The sequence below is a fragment of the Mustelus asterias genome, chromosome 13, assembly GCF_964213995.1.
Source record: "Mustelus asterias chromosome 13, sMusAst1.hap1.1, whole genome shotgun sequence".
NCBI classification, from domain to species: Eukaryota; Metazoa; Chordata; class Chondrichthyes; order Carcharhiniformes; family Triakidae; genus Mustelus; species Mustelus asterias.
Genome location: NC_135813.1, coordinates 12,572,299 through 12,599,858, shown reverse-complemented (window position 1 = coordinate 12,599,858; position 27,560 = coordinate 12,572,299). Strand labels below are relative to the sequence as shown.

The 27,560-nt window shown below is 41.7% G+C and overlaps 2 protein-coding genes across 4 annotated transcripts in view; one reads left to right on the top strand and one right to left on the bottom strand.

The window, feature by feature from the left end:
* The window catches only part of nup188 (nucleoporin 188), an 89,876-nt gene extending 73,269 nt beyond the window's left edge, over positions 1–16,607 (bottom strand). For all 3 annotated transcript variants that reach the window (XM_078226322.1, XM_078226324.1, XM_078226323.1), the window contains exons 1-9: positions 16,500–16,607; positions 9,813–9,867; positions 9,219–9,292; positions 8,542–8,626; positions 7,986–8,066; positions 7,351–7,395; positions 6,045–6,137; positions 5,642–5,761; positions 1,974–2,185 (exon numbers count right to left, since the gene is read on the bottom strand). In XM_078226322.1, coding sequence (XP_078082448.1) covers positions 1,974–2,185; positions 5,642–5,761; positions 6,045–6,137; positions 7,351–7,395; positions 7,986–8,066; positions 8,542–8,626; positions 9,219–9,292; positions 9,813–9,867; positions 16,500–16,528 — 794 coding nt within the window. In that variant the 5' untranslated portion in view covers positions 16,529–16,607. The remainder of the gene's footprint in view (positions 1–1,973; positions 2,186–5,641; positions 5,762–6,044; positions 6,138–7,350; positions 7,396–7,985; positions 8,067–8,541; positions 8,627–9,218; positions 9,293–9,812; positions 9,868–16,499) is intronic.
* A 171-nt stretch (positions 16,608–16,778) lies between these two features.
* Positions 16,779–25,651, top strand: dolk (dolichol kinase). Its single transcript, XM_078226312.1, has 2 exons — positions 16,779–16,825; positions 23,683–25,651. The coding sequence occupies exon 2, from the start codon at positions 23,761–23,763 to the stop codon at positions 25,414–25,416; it is 1,656 nt and encodes a 551-aa protein (XP_078082438.1). The 5' UTR covers positions 16,779–16,825; positions 23,683–23,760; the 3' UTR covers positions 25,417–25,651.
* Positions 25,652–27,560: the final 1,909 nt, after the last annotated feature.

Here is a 27,560-nt window from a genome sequence, read left to right as displayed (position 1 = left end):
GGTGACAGTCTGTGCGGTGTTTGCACATCCTCTCTGTGTCTGCGTGGGTTTCCTCCCACAGTCCAAAGATGTGCGGGTTAGGGGGATTGGCCACACTAAATTGCCCCTTAATATCAGGGGAATTAAACACATGGGGATACAGGGATAGGGCCTTGGTAGGATTGTTGTCGGTGCGGGCTCGGTTGGCTGAATGGCCTCCTTCTGCACTAGGGATTCTATGATAAATATTCAAAAAAGTGAATTAGGACTGGCTAGACCATTATCCATAGCTCATTATAGATTTATAAGGTTTTTTTTCCTTAATTTCCCTCCCCATTCTGAAGAAATCAAAAACTTAATACAGGAACATGGACACTAATCACCTTGCTATTCTTGTGACATGGATAGTATGTTAACAAATTATCATTCTTAACAAACTGCATTAAATCTGAGCCCAGTTCTGGTCTCACTAACTTCCAGCAGAGGTATGATGAACGATTGTGCCCTTCCTTAACCCTGGAGATGTAGCACATTTACCACCAACCCACCTTAAATCACCACATACTGGGCATTACAATTATCAGGCCATCACCAGAGATTTCATGTATTTGGTATAAAGTCCTTGCATCCTATAAACAAAAGTATGACCTTATGTGCATTATACGTACAAATGCAACAATACCCAGTGTGAAACAGAATAACCTGGCTATTTTTTTAAAGACAAAGTAAATAAAAATTAAAACTGAAGCCCTATCTTGCCCTCTTAGTCATCAGATTTTGGCATAATCACCACTCTGATCACTGAGATTTAGACTACATAATCTGCAATTATTTATTAAAAGTAAAATTTACAAGATTAACGCAGATTACAAGTTTTGAATAACTCTTCTGTTCACAAAATAATAAAAGATGCAATCTTTTTGTCACAGAACCAGGATGAGTTTCTGAAACAAGACTTATACAAAGATTGGGTGCGTCCTAGAGAGCCTTCATGTACTTAACTCTACACAGGATTCAGTACAGAAGAGTACTCGTCATTTTCCTGCCTGGGCATGAGCTGTCAATTAAATCCTTGCCCTGGGGACAATCAACAGAATATCTTATACCATGAGAATAAAGATCACTAAAGTCCAGGTTTCACAAACACCAAAGATTGCTACTCACGATGGTACCTAGCTATTTCTATTTTGTTACAGAACAAAGCCAGCTCTGTTAACCTTGGCTTCAGGAATATTTTCAACAGAGGTTGCATGTGTTCAATATAAACCCGGTGTCCTTCTGGTCAGCATTGGCCCTACTACCCATTCAAACAACTTGCTCAGCCATTAAGATAACCCAGCTTTAAACTTTTAAGTATTATTTTAAATAAACTCCCAGTATTGTTAAAAGCACGCAACCGGATGAACCAAATCTATTTTTAATATGATTGTCATCCTGGATGAACATCCATTCCAGTCTTATTTTTTTCACGTTATAGAAGTTGTAACAGTCTGTGCATTTTGCATTTATCTCGAATTGAAGCCCATTTCACTACATGTACGAAAGCAGAAATCAACATGATAAAAATTAGAAATTAGGGCAACACGTATGATCAAAGATCCTTTAAGTACACAGCACAACACCATTTTGTATTGCAGCAGTGGATGCAAGTTACATTCGAATGTGTCTCTGAGAAAAGTAGGGGTGGGGGGGCAGAGCTGAAAGTACGAACATCCTACAGTTGTTCAAAATAAATTGCAGCACAAGTGGTGCATAACCTAAAGTCTCAAATATGTCCAAACATTAGAGAGAAGTCCAGAATGTAGCATTTGGTAAATGATGACATTTGCACATTTATCAGCAATTTATTCCTGGATATTTGAAAATCTAACCACATAATATTACTACATTGAAAATCACAAAATACGTCAACTGAAAATTCTTAAAAACCAATCCATCTCAAAAATTATTTAACCACTTACACATCAATTTTTTCATCTGCAGCACATACTTACCCAATACGATCAACTAGCCCATCCATGCTTTCATCTACAAGATGCCTGTTTGTTTGCCTTGTTCCAAATCCTTGCTCTTTAAATATTTGTGCAAAAGCCAGGAGGTCTTCTGGTCCCATCTCAAAATAGGCATAATATAGGAAGATGATCTCTAAAATTAGGGCCTGTTCCTTTAGGCACTGTACAAACCATCGAGACACTTGACGCTCGCTCTATGGAAAACATTGAAAGGAAGTAATATAACATGGTCTGTGCTATCCGAATGCAGCTTGGTCAGGGAACGGGGTTTCTAGAACAGGTGGTTGAATAATTGTTTCAAAAGCAAGGTTTCACGAGATTGTTATACTTTGAGACGGTGTTTAATATAGGGTAAAATGGAGGAATGAAGTCTGAAAGCAAACCTGGGCAGTTTAATTATTAAAATTAAAGGTTGTTTTACTGGAAAGAAGGTGCAAGGTGTTCGCACTTGTAAAGGGCAGAAGCATCTATGTTGACAATGGATAGACTGTTGGTCTCCAAAGTCCCAGTAAGGTATTAAAGAATGTCAAGTTTATAAACAGTTATGCTATTGAATTTTAAAATCAAATGTAGTTGGGAGTCTAAAGGATAGTTTTTCAGGACTCCAAATCCTGGAGTCCTGAATACTAACTAGGTCCATGTGATTCACATGGCCAAGGAGTCAGGCTTTGAAAGAGGAAGGGTGCCCTGGTAGTCACTTTAGGATCGGCTTCCAAGGTTCCCCTGAGATATAACTCTGAATGTCATTGACAGAGCAGTTAGAGGTAGCAATTATCTATGGTTTACCGCGCAGAAATGCAGGTGGGAGCTCAAACACGGATAGAAACGACTAAATTTATAAGGATTATAAACTAGGCTACAAGATATGCTCAGTTGAGCTAGAGGAAGAATCTGCAGGAAAACATTCACAATGAAACACAGTCCTGGGGATTAAATGTTATCAGTCTGGAAAAAGAAAACAACGGAAGTAAACCCTTGCGAGGTAAAAATCAATTTGGGCTGGTTCCAGGAGGAAATAATGTCGACTTCACAGAATTGCCATGTGACCCACCGTGTCTCCAGCAGCATTCAGAATAAGAATAATTAGCTGTAGGAGAGCTGACATCTAGTTAGTTAAACACAATTTTCCCTTTAGAAATCCATGCTGACTCTTCCTAATGCAACACAGTTTTCCATCTCACTATTAATTCTATCCCAAATAATTGTTTCTTGAAGCTTCGCCACCAGTGAAGTTAAACTGACTGATCCGTAATTGCTGGGGCTATCCTTACAACCTTTTTTGAACAAGGGCATAATATTTCCATATCTCCAGTCCTCGGATCTTCCCTGAGTCTGGAGATGATTGGAAGATATGGCCAGCAATTTCCATTCTCCCTTCCTTCAATATCCTGGGATACTTCAGATGCGGTCCCGGTGCCTTGTCAACTTTAAGCACCAACAGAGTACTCAACACTTCCTCCGGATCAATTTTGAACTCTGCTAGGAAGAGAGTTTCCTTGCCTATCACCATTACTTTGGTAGTACCTATCTCCTTGGTAAAGACAGGTGCAAAGTATTCATTTAATACCTCAGCCATGCCCTGGTCCCCATGAGCAAATTCCCTTTCAGAGCCCTAATCGACACCACTCCTCCTTTCACCACCCTTTACTATTTATATGCCATTTCTGTTTTGAAGGTAGCCTGTTGTTCAGCTACTTTTTCCCCACAAACCTTCCATTCCAGCCTAACTGGCCCAGCTCCATTATTGCCAGCTCTCCCCCCAGCTTATTATTCTTACTCTGGATTGCCTTTTCTATCACCATCCTAAACTTTACGATACAATGCTCACTGTCTCCTAAATGTTCCCCTACTGACACTTGATCTACTTGGCCCACCTTATTTCCAAGCACCAGGGTCAACAGTGCATCCTTTCTTGTTGGACTGGAGACAAAGGCTGAAGAAAATTTTCCTGAACACAATCTAGGAACCTTTGCCCCTGTCTGCCCTTTACACCACCACTGTTCTAATCTACATTCAGATAATTGAAGTCCCCCATTATAACTACTCTATAATGTTTGCATCTGTTATTTCCCTACAGATCTGTTTTTCTATATCCTTCTCACTAACTGGCGGGAAGGAGGGGGAGCAAGCTAGAAAAATTTCTTCCTTGGATGCAGATAAAGATAACAGCTCGAGGAAGGAGGCTCAGTGTCACAGGGATTAGAGAAAGGGGGCCACTGAATTGAACACACTGCTAAACCATAGAAATCATAGAAACCCTACAGTACAGAAAGAGGCCATTCGGCCCATCGAGTCTGCACCGACCACAATCCCACCCAGGCCCTACTCCCATATCCCTACATATTTTACCCACTAATCCCTCTAATCTACGCATCCCAGGACACTAAGGGCAATTTTAGCATGGCCAATCAACCTAACCCGCACATCTTTGGACTGTGGGAGGAAACCGGAGCACCCGGAGGAAACCCACGCAGACACAAGGAGAATGTGCAAACTCCACACAGACAGTGACCCAAGCCGGGAATCGAACCCAGGTCCCTGGCGCTGTGAAGCAGCAGTGCTAACCACTGTGCTACCGTGCCGCCCCAAAACCGTCCGCAAAATCTACTATGGGAACTACACACAGGAGCAATTTGATTATGGGTTGGACAAGTATATAATAATTGAGCCAAATAAAACTGGGGACAAGTCAACACACTGGGTCACAGTCAGGAATTGCTTGCATAAAACATTGGTCATCATGGGATCAGGCTGCCTGTTAGCCTACTAGCACAGGTTCCAAAATACTCATTACATCACCCTGCCTAAGGGACAATCTAAATTACAACAGTAGAGCAGAGATTTTTGGGTAATTTTTAACGTTGAAAAGGAAAATTATGATCTAAAGTTTAAGTTGCCGACATAAAGTATGTTTGGTCAATGTTGCTTTAGTTATTTGTTGCAGTAGAAGTTGTAAAATTTAAAATCTTGTATGACCTTTTAAGTTGGTCACTAGAAATTTTTAGTTATTGATCACTCAGAAATCATAATAATAGAAGGCTCTGTAGCACAAACTTTGGCTATTCCTGAAATGTTATACATCAAAATAACTAACTTATTCAGATTAAGTCTAAAAAGGATGATCCCCATAAAAAGAGAATTGCAAGTATGCATAATTAAGCCCAAATACTTAAGCTTGGAGAAATAACTACACAGTAGATATGGATAGTCAGAAGCTTTTTCCCAGGGTGGAAGAGTCAATTACTAGGGGGCATAAGTTTAAGGTGCGAGGGGCAAGGTTTAAAGGAGATGTACGAGGCAGATTTTTTACACAGATTTCTGGGTGCCTAGAACTCGTTGCCGGGGGAGGTAGTGGAAGCAGATACAGTAGTGACATTTAAGGGGCGTCTTGACAAGTACATGAATAGGATGGGAATAGAGGGATATGGTCCCCGAAAACGTAGGGGGTTTTAGTTAAGTCAGGCAGCATGGTCGGTGCAGGCTTGGAGGGCGGATGGGTTCAAAGGTTATGGGGAAAAAGCAGGATTAGGCTATTGAGTTGGACGATCAGCCATGATCATAATGAATGGTGGAGCAGATTTGAAGGGCCAAATGGCCTCCTCCTGTTACTATCTTCTATGTTTCTATGTAAAATTAGGGAATGTATATACCATTAGATTCCCATGCGTTTCCCAAGTTGGAGCTTCAGTTTTGAACAATTCTTCGAACTGCTTCCGATAATTCACAACCAGTTCCTTCTCCAACTTGTCTACACATTTTGAATACTCAATCTATGGGATGAATCAATATAAATAACTCATCAACTATCATAATGAACATACAATATGGTCAACAATAACTTTAAGCTGTTCAATTACAAATATTATGCACTTCAATTTCAATGAAAATCAATGAAAAATTATGTACTAATGAATTACTTGTTAAAAGTCAACAATATAGAACGTAATTTTTAACAATGGTAGTAGGTGCTATAGCATTTCCCAACAACTTTACACAAAGCAGAGCAGTTTAAATTTCACACAAATAGTCCATCGCTGCATTAATTTAACTTACCCTGTAAGGGTGTCGTTCATCTTGGAAATACGTGAGTAGGTATAGAACACACCGTAGCGTGTACAGTCTTTCTTCATAATAGTATTCTGCAATCTGAGCACAGGGAGGCAAGAAATACAGAATTTCAAGAAAAGACATACAAAATGGAAAAACAAGTTGCAAAAATTATTAGCCAGTTTCAGGCAGAAATAAATCACTAGGTTATTTTCAGTGCAGTTGACATTTTTTATTTATTTTAGAATTTCACATCACACTGATTCAAATTCATCGATAGACGGAACAATTCAAGCCATGAATTGCGCAATCAATAGATAAGTCTGTTGACTGCACAAGAGGTAAATTTTGTCATTTTTGCCTTACCTGGTGATTGCACAATCCGTGGCTTGTTCAGTCTATCAATGAAATCCGCCCCCCAACACCACCACCAGTCAAGATAAGTGACTTTTCTTAAGTATGGTAGCTTGTCTTTTGTAATTCTGACCCCAAAAATAAACAGAAGTCATCATGCCTGTGACAGGCAGATTAAAGCCATGTCAACCTTGAAAACCACAACCCTTTGGGGTGTTTATCAGAAAATATGACCATCAAATTGAAAGGAAAAATAAGTCACTGAAAAACAGCACATCCCAGTCTCTGAACTGAAAGAAATAAAACTGTAATTTAAAACTGCATTTAACTTTATTTCAGTTAACTGCACATCAGACCACAGTGACCATACACTGCTTGTGTACTCATTTCCTGATTTCTATGTGCCACTGGGTATAATTGCCAGTACTTAAAATTAGGAAAGACAAAGTGGATTGATGTCATTCCACATCATATTGATTTGGACTGAGATCAGAAAACAATTCTGCTGGAGAAATCTCCCAAATTGAGAATCAAGTACTTGGGAATTGAACAGTTAAAAAATACAAACAAGCTGCTAAATTCATGTTTAAACAAGTTCACAGGCTAGGGAAAAATCTGAAGAATAACTTAAATCAGGAGCTTATTTCTTGAAAAGCTGTTTTTTTTAATCTTTCAAATGAAGATATTGAGTTCTGTCTTCATCTCTTGCAATGAACCACCTCTTGCATCTATCAAGAAACATGAGTCTTTAATCAAATAGTAACCACCTCTCCCCCCTCTTTTACCTCCCCATTGTGTGAAGTCACAACTTTCCATTCAGTCTTCCCAACAGCAGATTGGCCACTCGGTGGGGTTTGTGAGAGGGCAGAGATCAAATTGGCATTCATCATTATCACAGCCCTACCTGCTGGCTGCACACACATGCTGTATTTTTTTATGTTTTATATGACCAACATACCTTCAGCTGCAGGGCCTGACTCTGTCTTTCATCTTGCAGTACTGTCTGAAAAAAAACCAAAAGAAACAGATAAACCAACTACATGGCAACAAATCCCATCTGTCAACACCCCAAGAAAAGTTTTTTTCCCAGAAACATATTATAACTGTGACGTCAGCACTGGATATATAGTGGAAACTCAAAACTCAATCAGACCCTAATTCTCACCTCAACTGTTGGTATAAATTCTACATTTTAATACAGTTAACAATGTCAAGGATATATCACTGGGGTTGTTTCAAGTCTGAACCAAATCAATAGTAGACGACATAGATACATAGTCACATCCAATTCATGGGTTATTCATAATGAAAAGGAATGAAACTGTGTTCATACCGTGTAGAAATTACATCTAGGTAAGGAAGCCTTCTTTATTAATGAGCTCCCTTATTGTTCATTAGGCCTTTTTGTACCAAAGTACCCATGTCAACCTTCCCCTTAAGCTCTGTACATGCACAGCTGCACAGCAATTACAAGTCTGCAGGCTGTCCCCCGTGGGGCCACACGTTAAAATGAACATTGGAATGAACAAAGAAAATTTACAGGGATTTTTCAATCCATTCTTGGTCTCTTAAAGCACCCATCAAGAGTTGTACCTTTATTGAGCCTTGTGTGCCTCTGTAATCCTCTTGTAGATATGACTGCAATATCTGAACACTTTGCTGTTCATCTAAATTCTGTCCAAGAACAATAAAGCAATTATCACAACAACTGAAAATCACTGTAATAAACAAGTTGTGAATTTTCCAAATATATAAAACAGGTGCTTTGACAAATCAAAAACAATAGAATTTAACTTCAAGACTACTGGTTCAAAATAAAATAGCTGCACAGCTTGTGAAAGAAAGAAACCAATCTAAACACATTGAACCATTTATATAATAATAAGCAACATTAAAAGCTTAGCAATGAAAAAACATATTGGAGCCATCTAAATTCATCCTTCAAATAAAGAAACAAACTATGTCAAATGGTCTTCACTATTACTGTCAGATTTGAGCTCCAAAAATGGGTTCAAACATCCCTGAACTCACTTTATTTTGGACCATCACATCTGATGGAGATTTTCATTCCTTCTCGGTCAGATTCCCAGTCCCAACATGGAGTTAATGCTAACTCACTCACAGACACATAAAACAGTAATAATCATACCAAGAATTTGCTGATCCGTAGCCCAAGTTCCTTCAGCGGCGCCACCACCTCCTTATCAGCCTTTAGCTTCTCTCCAGAGCACACACTACAAGACAAACAACCGGTTCCCACCTCAGTTTTATTTCCATAAATTACCTTACTTAGTACCTGCAAATGACATGTTTTAACGCTGTTAGCTACCTTGACAAGTTATCTTGTCCTGATCTGTTATTGTTAGAGGCTACTTAATAATTTCAGAGATAAAATCAAAAGCATTCCAAGTGTACAAATATAGCCACTGGGGTTCTTTATGCCTACTAACAATACTCACTCATTGAGTTTATGCCCAAAAATGGCTATCCTGCATGATTTATTTCCAACCAACAATACCAACTATTGGCGTCTTTTAAATGAATTGACAAAACCTATCTGCTTGTGCAGCCTCTTTGATTGTTAATTTTCACATACTGTTACAAATTAATCACCCACTTATGCATGATCCATACCTACCCGCAAAAGATGTACAGTACTTCAAACTATGTGGAAAATAAATCCAGTCAGCTTTACAACAAAAACGTAAGCCATATTATCCAGCTAGGAATATAAACTTCAGAGGTTTAAAGCATTTATTTATTTAAGGTACCACAGTACCTCAACAATTGGTGATATACAAAGTATACAAGAGGTACCAGCATTACCTAGGGGGCTTGTAGTAAGACAGACCAGCCAGTAACCGCTCACAATGCCGATCCAACTCATCTCCAATCTGTTCCTGAAAGAAAACAAACATTTAAAATCAGATTCTGTAATTGACCTTCTTTGCATTTTGCACATAATTATCCCTCCTTCCAACCACACCCCACACTCCATTGTGATTTTAGTAGGATTCGCTTCAATAACGTTATCATTTCTGTTTTCTAATATTATTTTCTTTCCCAAAATGCAACAACCTACTCCCAAGCTTTTTGCTGTTCTATTGATAACACTCAACAACAATTTACTCAAGTGCCTTCTGATATTTCTGAAACTGAAGAATATTTTGCTTCCGAATAGCCCAAAGGTCTGCAAATTGCACAGAGAACTATGGCTACAAATCTGGCAGCAAAACAGAGTGATTTAGTGTCTTTTGAAAATTATTTTAACCCACTGGTGCAGCATCTCAAAGAATTATTCACATGATTAAATCTTAGTGTTACTCCCACTGGTAACTCTGGAGAAATCCTTCAACAAAGCCAAGAGAAGCTAAGCAATCAACTTCAAATTGGGTAATATTTTAACTGAGTTGAACTTACAGCTTCTCTCAGCGCTGATCTCCCCAGTAAAATTGTCCATAGTTCCCGACTGCTCCTGTGAACAAATTGATAATCATTACACAAAATCCAGAATATAAATGCTATATTTTAAGAGAAGACACCCATATCATCTTAACAAAAATCGACATTATGCTTTAATCTTGCCCAAACACTCACTCAAATCACTAGTCTCAGCCTTACCAGTAACATAATGATGAAATATGAACATTATTACCCTGCGAACTTAGTGCCCAAGTGGAGTTGATATTGCCTTTCAAATTAATCTTATATAAGGCCCTCAGTGCTATTAGAGAAGAACTTTTTATCCCCACAGTATGAACAAGGTTGAAATATTACACTGGAAGGTGACACTATTACATTATTCCCAGTATTTTATGCTGCTACACATTATGTACATAGAGTTTTCATTTCAGAATAATTTTAAGTTTCTTCTGCAAAATGGAACCCCAATAAAAGCTTGCAAAAAGATTTTTACATTTTTAATAAACATAATGAACTAATGAAAAACCTTAACACAGTGAAATACCAACAAATGGTTCTACTATCAGCTTGGCTCAGTCTGTGTCAGAACATTATGATTTCAAGCTCTAATGGTCTTAAGTACATAATATAATACTTCAGCACTGTACTGACGGAAAGCTGCATTGTCAGAAGTGTCATCTTTTTGATGAGGCATTAATCTAAGGCACCAATTACCAAAAGTTCCTAGGTCACTGCTTGGAGAGTTCCAACATTGACTTGGTCGACATTGTCCACGAGACCAACATCCCAAAGCAGAGCACCAAATCATTTCTCTTTGTCAAATGAACTTTGCACTCCGAATGAAGGATATTGGTCCTTGAAAACCATATTCTTTCCCCTCCCTCATCTGTTTTATCACACACACTCAAGTTCGATCCAGGGTGAATGCGGAATAGCATTTGAATATTCTCCCAAAAAAGAACAAACCTTAACTTCAGCACCATACCCAGTCTATTAAGCATCACTTTCCAATTTTGTCTTCAGCATCAATTAATTTCAATAATTTACCCTTGTCACATTTATTCCATTTACATTTTATATGTCAGTTCAATGTAAATATTTGTTAACTCCTCCCGAGAAGAAATATAATTAAAATCAACCCTTCCCTGTAATTCTACCTCTGTAATTGAGTATTTTTGATAACTACATGTTGTGAAAGTCGGTTATCTGACATGCTGCACATGGGTATTGTTTTGTTAATGAACTAAGAAAGAATCCCATCGGATTAAAATTTTCTCACTCATCGTTCACTGTAACCCAGATAGTGTGTGTTGAAGGATAAAGTATGATGTTCCACATGACCCAGCTGCCATTAAGGACTACTGGGAAAATTTAAGAGGATGCAGCCACTTAATAGCAATTGGTTCCAGTAATTTTGAATTGTGGATGAGAAACAAAATATATTTTAGTTACTAGAAAATATCTGGATGGTTAAAATTAGTTTTTAAATATTTGTGAACTTTTCCAAAATCAATGCTTGGGAGGGGTATTGGAAATAAGTAGCAGCCAAAGATTTTGAAGCCAAAGTCATAATGCAAAAAAAGCCTTAAAATCCTTTGTTTGATAACTAAATGTAAAATTTACCTCTACAAGGTGTTGGTTTGAGGCGAGTTTACCCATTTTTTTGCCCTTCACAGCACCTATTCCATCAGATGGTGTAGCAGTGCACCTTAACTGGCAGGAAGTGACATGTCCTGCATTTAATAGACTGGGAACTTACAGATGTTTAAAAAAGCAAGTATACCTTAACAAGTGTGGCAAGATGCTGGTACACTCAAACATACCATGTATCAAGCAGGTGGCACAAATTGCATGTCACAACGTGCTACCCAAAAACAATAACTTTCATTCATATGGCATCCAGAGTGGACTTGAGGGACCAAATGACTTCCTGTACTGTAATTACTATCTTTAATAGAGGAATGTATCCCAGGGACCTTCACGGGCAGATAATAAAGTACAATAAACACAGGCAAAAAGAGGAGATATTAGGACAGGTAATAAAAAGCTTCAAAGAGAAATTTTAAGGATAATCTTAAAAGGAAGAGAAAGGGTGATGAAGAGACAAGAATGGTTTTGGAAAAAGCACCAAAGAATACACTACTTAATTTCACAAGTCAGAATTATCCTATATATGAATTTGTCCTTTTGTGTAATTTTTTTAAGATGGCAGACAGTGCTATTGAATCACATGACAGAAAAGGAAAGAAAACCATAAGAATTCAGAAATAGAAACTGCAAAAGATGCACTATTTTCAACAGCTAAAAGGAGTAAACTGGAGGGCAAATTTTCATTAAAAATATGAACTTATTTTCTCTTCACATTCTGGTTGCAAAATACATAGGCAACATTCAATCAAGTGTTTGAAAGAAATTGTAGATTCTATAACTAGACAACAAGTTTACTCCACAGTCACTGATCTGGTAAATTGTAATCACATGGGACTCAAACTGTGGAATTTATCAAGTTGTTGCGTCATAAAAGCTCTGTAGCTTTTCCTATGGATGGGGAAATGCAGAGAATAAAAGTACATTTCAGCCTGAATAACAGCCAACAAAAATGAAACAATGCCTCTCACTAAAATGTAATGTTTATTCCTACACTAAAGTCTGAGCATTGCAACCAGGGAAATTGAGGAGCAAATATATAAGGAGATTACAGATAGCGCCAAGAAAAATAGGGTGGTAATAGTAGGGGATTTTAACTTTCCCAACATTGACTGGGACAGCCATGGATGGAGAGAAATTTGTTGAGTGTATTCAGGAGGAATTTCTCATTCAGTATGTGGATGGCCGACTAGAGAGAGGGCAAAACTTGACCTTCTCTTGGGAAATAAGGGAGGGCAGGTGACAGAAGTGTTAGTGAGGAATCACTTTGGGACCAGTGACCATAATTCCATTAGTTTTAAGATAGCTATAGAGAATGATAGGTCTGGCCCAAAAGTTAAAATTCTAAATTGGGGCAAGGCCAATTTTGATGGTATTAGACAGGAACTTTCAAAAGTTAACTGGGAGAGTCTGTTGGCAGGTAAAGGGATGTCTGGCTTTCAAAAATGTATTAACCAGGGTTCAGGGTAAGCACTCCTCTTCCAGTGGAAGGCATGGCTGGTAGAAGTAGGGAAGCCTGGATGACTCGCGATAATAAGGCCCTGGTCAAGAAGAAGAAGGAGGCACATGACATGCACAGGCAGCTGGGATCAAGTGGATCCCTTGAAAAGTATAGAGGGTGTAGGAGTAGAGCGAAGAGAGAAATCAGGAGGGCAAAAAGGGGACATGAGATTGCTTTGGCAGATAAGGTAAAGGAGAATCAAAGAGATTCTACAAATACATAAAGGCCAAAAGAGTAACTAGGGAGAGGGTAGAGCCTCTTAAGGATCAATAAGGTCATCTATGTGCAGATCTACAAGAGCTGGGCGAGATCCTAAATGAATATTTCTCATCAGTATTTACTATTGAGAAAGGCATGGATGTTAGGGAACTTGGGGAAAAAAATAGTGATGTCTTGAGGAGTGTACATATAACAGAGGTGGTAGTGCTGGAAGTCTTAAAGCGCATCAAGGTAGATAAATCCACGGGACCTGATGAAGTGTATCCCATTGTGGGAGGCTAGAGAGGAAACTGCGGGTCCCCGAGCAGAGATATTTGAATCATTGACAGCCACACGTGAGATGCCTGAAGATTGGAGGGTGGCAAATGTAGTGCCTTTGTTTAAAAAGGGCTGTAGGGAAAACCCTGGGAACGACAGGCCGGTGAGTCTCACATCTGTAGTGAGTAAGTTGTTAGGTATCCTGAGAGACAGGATCTACAGGCATTTAGAAAGGCAAGGACTGATTAGGGACAGTCAGCATGGCTTTGAGTGGAAAATCATGTCTCTCAAATTTGACTGAGTTTTTTGAAGGGGCATTCAAGAAAGTCGATGAGGGCAGTGCAGTTGACGTTGTCTACATGGACTTTAGCAAGGCCTTTGACAAGGTACCGCATGGTGGGTTGTTGCATAAGGTTAAATCTCACGGGATCCAGGGTGAGGTAGCCAAATGGATACAAAATTGGCTGGATGACAGAAGACAGAGAGTGGTTGTAAAGGGTTGTTTTTCAAACTGGAGGCCTGTGACCAGCGGTGTGCCTCAGGGATTGATGCTGGGTCCACTGTTATTTGTCATTTATATTAATGATTTGGATGAGAATGTTGGAGGCATGGTTAGTAAGTTTGCAGGTGACACCAAGATTGGTGGCATAGTGGACAGTGAAGAAAGTTATCTCCAATTGCAGTGGGATCTTGATCAATTGAGCCAGTGGGCTGACGAATGGCAGATGGAGTTTAATTTAGATAAATGTGAGGTCATGCATTTTGGTAGATCGAACCAGGGCAGGACTTACTCAGTTAATGGTAGGGCGTTGGGGAGAGGTATAGAACAAAGAGATCTAGGGGTACAGGTTCATAGCTCCTTGAAACTGGAGTTACAGGTGGACAGAGTAGTGAAGGCAGCATTCAGCATGCTTGGTTTCATTGGTCAGGACATTGAATACAGGAGTTGGGATGTCTTGTTGAAGTTGTGCAAGACATTGGTAAGGCCACACTTGGAATACTGTGTACGGTTATAGAAAGGATATTATTAAACTAGAAAGAGTGCAGAAAAGATTTACTAGGATGCTACCAGGATTTGATGGATTGAGTTATAAGGAGGCTGGATAGACTGGGATTGTTTTCTCCGGAGCGTAGGAGACTGAATGGTGATCTTATAGAGGTCTATAAAATAATGAGCATAGATCAGCTAGATATTCAATATCTTTTCCCAAAGGTAGGGGAGTCTAAAACCAGAGGGCATAGGTTTAAGGTGAGAGGGGAGAGATACAAAAGGGTCCAGAGGGGCATTTTTTTCCCACACAGAGGGTGGTGAGTGTCTGGAACAAGCTGCCAGATGTAGTAATAGAGGCGGATACAATTTTGTTTTTTTAAAGTGTTTAGACAGTTACATGGGTAAGATGGGTATAGAGGGATATGGGCCAAACACGGGCAGTTGGGACTAGCTCAGTGGTTAAAAACAAAGTGGCCCGTTACCATGCTGTAAACCTCTAACCAATCATTTTCACTCATAGTACTGTGCTGAAAATTGCACTGCACTGAAAAACAATAAGCAACTTAAGGATGTATGCTTCAGTTATATAAGGCATTGGTGAGACCGCATTTCAAATACTGTGTGCAGTTTTGGTATCCTTATTTAAGGAATGTAAATGCATTGGTGCCGTTCAGAGGAGATTTAGTGGATTGATACCTGGATGGAGCAGGTTGCCTGATGAGGAAAGGTTGGGTGACTTAATTTAAATAGAGGATCCTGAACAGTGGACATTGAAAGGGTGTTTCTTCTTGTCGGTGAGTCCAGAACTAGGGGGCACTGTTATAGATGAGGAGAATGTTTTTTCCTCGCAGAGGGTTGTGCAACTTTGGAACACTCTGCCTCAGAAGGCAGTGGAAGCAGGGTCACTGAATATTTTTTAGGCAGAAGTGCATAGATCCTTGTTGGGCAAGGGGAAATCAAAGGTTATCTGGGGTAGAGGGCTACGGACCGAGTGCTGGTAAATGGGGCTAGGTCAGAGGTCAGGTGTGTCAGTGCAGACTTGATGTGACGAAGGGTCTCTTCTGCACTGTATGATTCTGAGATGGGGAATAGGGAACTCAAAACAGATCTTACGGAATGGCAGAGAAGCACAAGGGACCCAATGGCCTACTTCTGTTCCTATTTCATATGGAGCTTATATTCATAACACATGGCCTGTGGGCAGCACAGTGGTTAGCATTGTTGCATCACCGTGCCAGGGACCGGGTTCAATTCCGGCCTCAGGTCACTGTCTGTGCGGGATCTGCACGTCCTCTGTGTGTATGAGTGGGTTTCCTCCCACACTCCAAAGATGTGCGGGTTAGCTATATTGGCATGCTAAACTGCCCCTTAGTGTCAAAGGGAGTAGTCCGTAAATATGTGGAGCTACAGGGATAGGGTCTGGGTGAGATTGTTGTCAGTGCCGGCTTGATGGGTCAAATGGCCTCTTTTTGCGCTGTATGGATTCTACGATAGGAAGGCTGACTAAAACTCATTTGTGGAGATTTGTTAACATATCTGACTGCTGGCGAGGTCGTGTGCCGTCCACGAGCCTTGGTTACAAGATCTGTTTTGGTACAGATCTGAGAATACCAGGTGCTGGGTGAAGATCCTGGGTACCAAGGGGTCCTTTCAGATCACTGAGTGACGGGGGGGGCGGGGGGGGGGGGGGGTTTGGAGTTTGAGAGAAAGAACAGTTTCCTGTCAGGATTCCGGTAAATTTATACTCAAAAAAAAACCACAACTCGGAATTACTTGTTTGCAAAATGAAGAGGGCGAAACGTTAAAACGAATATCCTGAAAGGATCAAATGCCCATTTGGCTCCATCAGCCTGATGGAGAGTTTGAATGTAAACTCGTGTCGAGCGCGCTCTCACCCAGTTACCAACTGTAAACCCCCCCCCCCCCCCCCCCCTGCAACACCGGCCTCCGGCTCGCCCTTCATTCGCGGATAAAGTAGATTTTATTCAGCAGAGCCGCCTGCCTTTGATCCGAATCGGGCTTTTTATTTCTGGGCGGGAGAAAAAAGTTTTCATCTATTTTTCTTTACCTCACATACGACCCAACCACCGCCGCCATTGCCGACCCTCCTCACGTGACCGACGCTCGGGTCATTCCCTCTCTCTCCCCCCCCTGCACGTGATCCGCCGCCCTCTGTGCTGATCGAGCGCCGTTCTTTCCCCCCCTGCACGTGACTCCTCGTCGGCTCCGCCCCTCTGTGCTGACAGGGCGCTCTTTCCCCTCCCCGCGTTGGGACGACCCTCCTCACGTGATCCCTGCCGCCCTTTCCTCACGTGACCTTCAACCGCGGACGCGCTGAGCGGTTCGTGTCACGTGATTGACCTTTCATCATGGCCGCCCCCTGGAAGGTGACAGGTGTGTGTTTGTGTGCTGAGATATTGTTATGAGGGATGATGCTTACCCCCCCGAACTGTTTTGTTTTGCCAGTGGAAAAATAAAGTGGGATTGTTCCCCTTTATTGTCGTTTTCGTCTTCTCGCCTAACAATCGGATGTTTTTATTCTAAGTGTTTTAATCAATTGCCCTCCCCTGCTATTAACCAAGTACGACAACTGAGGGCCACACAGGCTGTGAGAATTTTTTTCTACCGCTCGTCACTGCTAAAATTGTCATTTAATAAGCAGCTGATCGGAAAGTTTTTTTTCTGGGGCACCCTCTTTTTGAATTGTGACTGGAAGATTAGGGTGTGTACCGTAACTGGAATTGAAATAACACTGTATTAATCAAACTCTTACTATACGGAAAGGTTGACTGTAACTATTCCGCTTTATATTTCCGACCAGTTGTTTGCTATTTTTGGCTGACACATCTATTATGTCAGTGGGCGGCAGTGTGTTTAGCACTGCTACCTCACAGCTCCAGGGATCTGAGTTTGATTCTCGGCTTGGGTCACTGACTGTGTGGAGTTTGCACGTTCTCCCTGTGTGGTTTCCTCCAGGTACTCCAGTTTCCTCCCACAGTCTAAAGATGTGTGAGTTAGGTGCATTGGCTGTGCTAAATTGCCCCTTAGTTCCCGGGATGAGTAGGTTAGAGGAATAGTAGGGTTACGTGGATAGGGCCTAGGTGGGATTGTTGTCGGTGCGGACTTGATGGTCCGAATGGCACATCCTGCACGGTAGTGATTCTATGAGTTGAAATTGGAGTACTGTATTTTACATTTAGTTAATCAATTTTCTTTATTTTGGCTATTGAGCATTTTGTACAGGGCATGTGCAATCTGTTTCCTGATTCCTGCTGTGCGTATTTGGCCAGTGGGTTGCTGTCAGCTGTTTCTAGTTCAATGCAAAGGCAAACCTCCCATGTCTTGTTCATCTGGAATAAAATTCTCTCATTTTGGTTTTAAATGTCATTTGGGTTGATACATCTCTTAAAAGTAGAACATAGATTGGTGTCTTCAAAACTGATTATAGGCCAGTTGAATATTTTTGCTAAGTAGAAATTGTTAAAATCAGATTTTAGATTTCCAGCAATAAATACGTTTGAAAAACTGTGCTGCTAAATTTGTGAAAAAAGATACAAAATATTCCTTATCGAAAATCAGGACAAGAGATGCATACTTATCACAACACTGAGGTTTACACACATTGTATGTTGCCTATACCACCATTGCATGTACATCCCCAGACCCAATATTTAGAAGGAAAACAACAAAAAAAGGTTTATATTGAAATGACAGGACCTGAATTATCTTTAGAACTACGTTCTTAACACGGCAGTAATTGTCAATCATTTATTCCTCATTATATATGGAGCAAGTCCAGCATATTTACCACATTAATAGTCCTGGCGAGACGCGCCATCAATAGGTCCAGGCAGCGGGCGATCGACGGGGCCGTCCATCCCGACTGTCTGTCCCTCTACCGCGGCTACATTCGCGGCCAGGTGTCTCTGGAGAGGGAGCATGCGGTGTCCACGGGCGCGGTTGACGCCTTCCGCGACCGCTGGGCGCCGCAGGGGCTGGGGTGTGTTATCGACCCCGATAATCACCTTTTGGTTTGACGTTTTAAGTTTCCTTTCGACTTTGATTTTGGTTCGGGCTGTTCCCCCCTTCCTTTTGGGGAGCCGCCCCTTTTACTTTGTCCCTAAGTTAATTTGAGTTCGTTTACTTGATTGGTGCCGAAAAAGCTACCACATTAATAGTCCTGGCGAGACGCGCCATCAATAGGTCCAGGCAGCGGGCGATCGACGGGGCCGTCCATCCCGACTGTCTGCCCCTCTACCGCGGCTACATTCGCGGCCAGGTGTCTCTGGAGAGGGAACATGCGGTGTCCACGGGCGCGGTTGACGCCTTCCGCGACCGCTGGGCGCCGCAGGGGCTGGGGTGTATTATCGACCCCGATAATCACCTTTTGGTTTGACGTTTTAAGTTTCCTTTCGACTTTGATTTTGGTTCGGGCTGTTCCCCCCTTCCTTTTGGGGAGCCGCCCCTTTTACTTTGTCCCTAAGTTAATTTGAGTTCGTTTACTTGATTGGTGTCGAAAGAAATACCACATTAATAGTCCTCTGAATACATTGGTTTCAATCGAAGATTGGTTATACTGGCACTGGAGGGGGTACAGAGGAGATTCACTAGGTTGATTGCAGAGGTGAGACTGAATAGACTGGGGCTACAATCATTGGAATTCAGAAGATTGAGGGGAGATCTTATAGAAACATATAGGGAGTAGATAAGAAGCAGGGAAGTCGTTTCTACTGGCAGGTGAAACTAGAACTAGGGGGCATAGCCTCAAAATAAGGGGGAGCAGATTTAGGACTGAGTTGAAGAGGAACTTCTTCACACAGAGGGTTGTGGATCTGGAATTCCCTGCCCAGTGAAGCAGTTGAGGCTACCTCATTGACTGTTTTTAAGGCAAGGATAGATGCATTTTTGAACAGTAAAGGAATTAAGGGTTATGATGAGCGGGCGGGTAAGTGGAGCTGAGTCCATGAAAAGATCAGCCATGATCATATTGAATGGCGGTGCAGGCTCGAGGGGCCAGATGGCCTCCTCCTGCTCCTAGTTGTTATGTTAAAGACATACTTCATGTTTATTAAAAGCATAAATGCAACATTCTCTTGTTCTGGCATTTAAAAAAAATATTTGTTCATGTGGACATCTCTGGCTAGGCCAGCATTTATTGCCATTTCAGAGAAATTGAGTGAATCTGGAATCAGATGTAAACCAGACCAGGTGCAGACAGCAGATTAGTGAACCAGATGGATTTTTACAACAATTAACAATGGTTTCATGGTCATCATTTTTAATTCCAGATCTTTATGAAATACAAATTTCACCATCTGCCATGTGGGATTAAACTCTGGTCCCCAGAACATAGCCCTGGATCTCTGGGTTACTAGCCCAGTGACACCACCACTACCTCCACCACCTTATACTATCATGCTAGCAATTAAGTGCCTTGAAGATATAACAATAAACATCAGTTCTTCAATTTCTTTTGTACAGGGGTCAGCCTGTACTCAGTTGTAGAACTCTCACCTCTCAGTTAGAAGTTTGTTGGTTCAGTTCCCACTGCAGAGTTTTGGCCATGGTATCGAGGCTGACCAGTACAGTCCTGAGGGAGTACTGCACCTTCGGATGTGCCATGTTTCAGAAGGGATGCAAATTGAGGCCCCATCTGCTCTCATGTGGGTGTAAAAGATCCCAAGATTCCCTTTTCAGAAGAGCAGGCAAGTTCCCCTTGATGCCCTGGCCAATATTTATTCCTCAGCTATAGATTATCTAGTCATCGTTTCATTAAAGATTGTGGGACCTTGCAGTGTGCAAATTGGGTGCCAAGTTTCCCAAGTTACAACAATGACTTCACTTCAAAAGTAATTACTTGGCTGTAGAGCGCTTTGGGACACCTTGTGTAGGTGAAAAGCACTATATAAATGCAAGTAATAGTCTTCAAGAACTAGTCTGATCGTTTAAAGATATTGTCTGTAAACTGTGAAGTAATTTGTGATTTCTCGTTTCGAAGGTCATTACTTGAGTTCTAGTGATGTTCAAATTAAAAATTGTTCTTTACTGATTTTCTCCAAATATGTCTGGGTATATTGGAGCTCAAGGTTTACCAGCTGATTTACTGATTTTCTCTTTATTTGTTTTATAACCTGGGCTTTCAAATTGGAAATAAAAACTGGCTTTAATAAGCCTTAATTATAAGCTTCATTCAGAACAGAACCCTAGTCTTGAGTTTAATTATTAGTGTCACAAGTAGGCTTACATTGACATTGCAATGACGTTACTGTGAAAATCCCCTCATCGCCACACTCCGGCGCCTGTTTGGGTACGTCGAGGGAGAATTTAGCATAGCCAATGTACCTAACCAGCACATTTTTTTTCGGTCTGTGGGAGGAAACTGGAGCGCCCAGAGGAAACCCACGCAGACACAGAGAGAACATGCAGACTCCGCACAGACAGTGACAAGCCAGGAATCGAACCCAGGTTCCTGGTACTTTGAGGCAGCAGTGCTAACCACTGCGCCATCATCTAAGTAGTCATCCCTGTAGGTCTCATTTCCAGTAAGGGGAACTGTATTTTGTGAAAAGGTTTACTTTATCCACATGCCCAAAAAAAATCAACTGACCCATTTTAAAGAGTTTACAATCTGTCAGAATTTCTTCCTAATATAAAATACACAGCTCCCAGGATGCTAATTAAATATCCTACTGTTCATTCACATGATTTAGATTTTAAAATGCATACTTTTAAAAATTGTCATAGATACCTTACCAGTAGAGATATGAAACAGAAATATTAATCATATGTTACAGGTATCTTTGGATGATGGCAGAAGGGTGAAGGACACAATTAGCACTTTAATAGACTTAGATCGAAGGGCCGAATGGCCTACTCCTGCTTCTAGTTTCTGTGTTTCTATCTGAAAAAAATATAGAAAAAAGCCCAGGAAAGCATTGACTAAAATGTCCAAAGTCACAAAAGGTAGGCAGTTGAACAATTTTAATTTTATTTGGCAATTTTTGGTCAGTGAAGAGAGACATCCGACATCCAATATTGAAGCTGTTTAAAAAGGCTAATGGAATATAGGCTCTTATCTGAGGAGGACTGGAATACGCAGAGGTAGAAGCTATGTTACAGCTGACAGAGCTCTGAACAGGACCCAATGAACTGCATTCAGTTCTGAGCACTGCACCTCTAAGGGGATACATTAGCCTCAGAGGTGGTGCAGCACAGATTCACCGGAGGGATACTGGGGCTAAAAGTGTTAAATTATGAGGACAGATTGCATAGTGCGGGCTGTATTCCCTTGGATATTGATTAATGAATGATCTAATTGAGGTGTGTAAGATAATCAAAGGATTTAATAAGGTACATCTAAATTCCGGTACGGAAACACAGAACAAGCGAACATAACTTTAAGAATAGAGCTTGATGATTTAGAGGGCTTCACACGAGGGTTAGTGAAAGTCTGGACTCTCTTCCCCTAAAAGCTGTTGAGGCTGGGATAATTGAAAATTTCAAATTCAAGATTGATGAACGTTTGTTGAGCAATGGCATGGGGATTACAGAACTAGGACAGGCAGCTGGAATTAAGATGCAGATCTGTCATAATCTAATTGAGTGATGGAAGAGACTCAAGGGGCTGAATGGCCTACTCCTGTTCACAATAGAAAACACAAAACACAGTGCACTATCAACTTTTGTACTCATTTTTTTGATGGCAGGAGTTAGATATTGTGTCTGTGGAGTGGAAGATGACACTGATCGCTTACTTTCTTTGTCAATGAATACATGTTTTCCCCGTTAACTCCACAGACAGATGATACTTAGAACAGCAACTGAAGCCTGCTCAGCCCAGCTACTTTGAAAGTAGTTGTTTTTTAATTCAGCAAAATGGTGGTATTGATAACACAATAATGTTAGTGATTCTGCACCAAACAGTTGTTTTCAGTAGAATTTTTCCAGTTAATTTATTTCTAAACTGCAAATGAATTGACTAGCTTAGTTTTAGTTTATCCAGTAGTGTCACAAGTAGGCATACAATAACACTGCAATGAAGTTACTGTGAAAATCCCCAGTCGCCACACTCTGGTGACTGTTCAGGTACACTAAGGGAGAATTTAGCATGGCTAGTGCACCTAACCAGCACTTTGGACTGTGGGAGGAAACCCACGCAGACACGGGGAGAACGTGCATACTCCACACAGACAGTGACCCAAGCCAGGAATCGAACCCAGGTCCCTGGCGCTGTAAGGCAGCTGTGCTTAACCACTGTGCCATCGTGCCGCCCTAGTGGCTGCCTCCATTCCATGTATTTTAAGCTGATGGCATATCCAAACTGAACGTGACCTTTTTTTCTGCCTGTTTATCACTAAAATGTTGAAAAAAAACTATTCTGTTACTAATTGCCAGTTGAGTATTGAGGTTACACAATGATAAGGATATAATGTTCTTTATCAAGAGCCTTTTGGAAGAATGAGAGGGGATCTCATAGAAACATATAAAAATCCGGATAGGACTGGACATGCTAGATGCGGGAAGAATGTTCCCAATGTTGGGGAAGTGCAGAACCACTGGTCACAGTCTAAGAATAAGGGGTAAACCATTCAGGACTGAGATGAGGAAGAACGTCTTCACTCAGAGAGTTGTGAACCTGTGAAATTCTCTACCACAGAAAGCTGCTGGGGCCAGTTCATTAGATATGTCCAAGAGGGAGCTGGATGCGGCCCTTGTGGCTAAAGGGATCACGGGATATGGAGAGAAAGCGGGAGTGGGATACTGAAAGTGCATGATCACCCATGATCATATTGAATGGTGGCGCAGGCTCGAAGGGCTGAATGACCTCCACTTGCCCCTATTTTCTATGTTTCTGGAGACTACATTGTACAAACTGGGTTCCAGCTATTCCACAATCATAAGCTTCCTTCTAAAGCACCACCCAGGGAGAGCACCAAAACATTTGAAAATCTCACCTTATTTGTGTTAGTCGGGTGGGGTTGGGGGGAGGTGGTCAGGATTACCATCCGAGCATGGAATTCACAGGCAAATTGATAAAGACTGGACTGTGAGCTCAATTTCAGACTGCGCCAGGCTTACCTGCTGATCTCCCCAGTACAAAGTGAGGTGAATTAAAGACAAATATAAGCAAACTTGTTGGGTCTAATCTGACTTACTGACATTCCTTTGACTGATGCACAGACGGATGAAAAAGCCTCTCTACAACATTCTATCCGTAACTAACGCAGTCTACGTTACAATTTCTGTTCCAGGTCTGACACTCAGTTAGATCAAAGGTTCGAAGGAAATCCAATCAAAGGAGAGATTTTTAAAGGAATAATTGTTGGCAAATGGAATGGAATCGCACTTTGCCGGATTCTAGGATGATTAAAACGTTCTCGGCACCGCGTACGTCAGAAGAAAAGTCTGCCGCAATGTTGCAAAACCCTGTCTTGGTGGAGTCTTTCATCGTCTTCATCATCGTGCTGTCTGTCCACGCTGAGATCTGGAACACCTTTTCCTGGTGCACACTCGCCTTGGCGGTTCAGGCTTACTACGTTCAGCACAAGTGGGACCGGCTACTGAAGTCCGGGAATGCTGTTTTCCAATACAGGACGGCCTTTAGTAGTGGCTTGCTGCCGGCCAGCGTGGTTTTGCCCCTGCTGGGAATCGTGCTGAAGGAGCGGTGGGAAACGGTCGGCAACGTACAGTTCGAGCGGTTCTGCGTTGTGTGTTCGGCTGCTGGAATGGCCATCGCCCTGTTCATCTCATTGCTGGGTTTGGGCCTCACAAAGCCACTGCCCACCAATACCAGTATTGTGTACGGCTTCGCGTCCTGTGCCATAATATACGCCCTTAAGCACTCTCTTTCAGTTGCCGAGGTCATCGAAATCCTGGAGGTACTATTGATTTTTGTCTATCTTTCCCTCATTGTCCTTTACATTATGCCACGGAGCTTCACGCCAGGAGAAGTTATGTTGTTCTTGTCAGGTTTGAGCATCATCACAAACCAGCTCATCAAACGTTCTTTGACTTTCGGAGATGGCAGACATGATCCACTTGCATCGTTCCTCTTGGTGATTGTGGTGGGGACGGCGCTCCTGGGATTAGTCTTCACTATTTTGTACTGTTTCATGGACTCCAAGACTTGGGTCTCCTCGCTGATTTTCCACGTGACGGCAGTCATTTTTGGATTGGGAATCATGGTGCCCTGGTTCCACCGACTGACCAGGAACCATCTTGTTGCTTGGCTTCTCAACTTCCTCACGTCCACCAGAACCAGGATCTACCTACTGAGCTACTGGATGACACTGGCATTTCTTGCCTCGCTCGTTGTCTTTCACCAGAACTATAAGCAATCATCTGAATCTAAAGAGTATAAAGCTTCCACAGCCATGCGAAAAAGCTTTCATGTCATTATAGTGGCAACCTACATCCCAGGCCTCATCTATGACCGCCCGTTACTCTACATTGCTGCTGTGGTTTGCTTTGCTGCATTCGTGGTGTTGGAATACATAAGGCATTTTAGGATTAAACCACTCGGGTTGATGTTGAGACCAATGCTGGCCCTGTTTCTTGATGACCGTGACGGTGGACCTTTAATCCTGACGCACATTTACCTGCTGCTCGGACTGACCTTGCCTGTGTGGTTGTTCCCTGGAGTGTTTGCCCCACAGAGCTCCTTTCCAGGGGAGGTAGCACTAGCTCCCTACGCAGGAGTCCTGGCTGTGGGGATTGGTGACGCCATGGCCTCTGTTGTTGGAAGCACGATGGGAGAGGTTAGGTGGCCCGGAACGAAGAAGACCTTCGAAGGGACAGCAACCTCTGTCTTTGCCCAGATCATTACTGTTGCTTTAATTCTGATCTTTGATAAAACAGTGAATCTGAATGGCAGCTACAGCTGGATTATGGGGTCTATTGTCATAGTCTCCATGCTAGAAGCTTACACCAATCAAATAGACAATCTTTTATTGCCTTTGTATCTTTTCCTTATGCTGATGGTTTAAATGGGATAATTGGATGTACTCTGACACCACAGTGAACGTTCTGTTTTTTCAGGTACTAGGGCACTATTCCTTTAGCTGAAATACCAATGAAGGAGGAAATCGTAATATTCGGAGGTGACTCCGAGCAAGTTAATAACTAACTGCTTAAATTATTAATTTAAGATTTTAATGCAGAAGAATGTGTTAAGGCTTCCCCAGAACTAAATTCATGCCACGATGTGAAATTAAACCATACACATGGAAGGTCCCCTAGTTTATTCCCTGCTCTGCACAGAATTAACTGGTCTCCCCCTGGCCAAGGGGGGGTCAATTAAAATGAATCAGCCAAGGGTTTCCACTCCTCAGAATCTTTCAAGAAAGGAAGATGTTAATGTCTCGGGAGTAAATTAGAACAGATGAATGAAGAACTATACCTGAAACATCAGAATGGTAAATGGCCACTGCTGGTGTCTATCGCTTGTCACACGTCACCAGTCGGAAGAGGGAAAACTTGTCGAGTGGTTCTTTTCAGTTCGGTTAACAATGGAACAAAAGTAATGCACTCCCACCAGTGATGCAATCACGTGAATCTTTATATTGCTGAGTCAAAAACAGAAAATGCTGGAAAATCTCAGCAGGTCAGACAGCATCTGTGGAGAGAGAATGGAGCCAACGCTTCAATGTTGGCTCTATTCTCCCTCCACAGATGCAGTCAGACCTGCTGAGCTTTCCCAGCACTTTCTGTTTTTGGAAATCATGAAATCGGATTCCAGCATCCGCAGTAATTTGCTTTTACATTTCTGACTTTTGATTTACTGTGACAGCTATTTTGTTTTCACCCAATTGGAAGCCATATTTAGCAATAAATAGAACACTGCAGCTGCTGGAAATCTGAGACAAAATTGCTGGAAATACTCAGCAGGCCAGGCAAGGTTAAGGAAAAGGTTCATTTTTGAGCATTAATTTTAAAAGTGTTTGATAAATGGTTATAACTGAAGATTATCCTTTATCTTGCTTTACAAATGTTGCCTGACCTGCTGAGTTCCTCCAGCATTTTCTGTTTTTGTTTCAGATTTCCATCTACTGGGTTTTATTTTTAATTTTAATTGTTTTCCTGATTCCGGATCAAGTGACTTCTGTTGTTGGATATTTGTCACGTGGATATTAGGTAAGGATAGGATTGAGCTCAATATAAAATGGCCTTTCATTAACCCCGCCCCTGCATTATCAAATGGAGAAGGGTTGAAGTTATAAGATTTTGTTTTTGAAAAGAGTAAATATTGACTAAAGACAAATATTTTAAGGTGGCAGGGTGGTGAGCACTGCTGCCTCACAGCGCCAGGGACCCGGGTTCAATTCCGGCCTCAGGTAACTGTGTGGAGTTTGCACGTTCTCCCCGTGGAGCGTGGGTTTCCTCCGGGTGCTCCGGTTTCCTCCCACATTCCCAAAGATGTGAAGGCTAGGTGGATTGGCCATGTTAAATTGCCCCTTAGTGTCAGGGAGATTAGCAAGGTAAATACGTGGGATAGGGCCTGGGTGGGATTGTTGTTGGTGCAGGCTTGATGGGCCAAATGGCCTCTTTCTGCACTGTCAGGATTCTATGATTTTATGATTTCAATTGTACTGTCAACCAGATCTAGTGATAGTAGAGTGTCACGGATTTCCATTGCTGGTAATCAATTGTAGGGGCCACACGGTGACACGGTGGTTGGCACTGCTGCCTCACAGCGCCAGGGACCCAGGTTTGATTCCCGGCTTGGGTCACTGTGTGGAGTTTGCACGTTCTCCCTGAATCTGCGTGGGTTTCCTCCGGGTGCTCCGGTTTCCTCCCACAGTCCGAAAGACGTGCTGGTTAGGTGTATTGGCCGTATTAAATTCTCCCTCAGTGTAACCGAACAGGTGCCGGAGTGTGGCAACTGGGGGATTTTCACAGTAAATTCATTGCAGTGTGAAGGTAAGCCTACTTGTGACTAATAAATAAACTTTACTTTTACTTTACACCTCAAAACATTTGCAAACCTAATCATGCACTGATGGGACTGAAGATGTTACTGAATGTAAAATCATTGCTGAATCCTATAGGCTACACGTATTGAAAAATGCAGTGAACATTAGTCCTTAATCATGCCGAGTCAACCAGGAATGATACTAGAGTAACCGGCAAC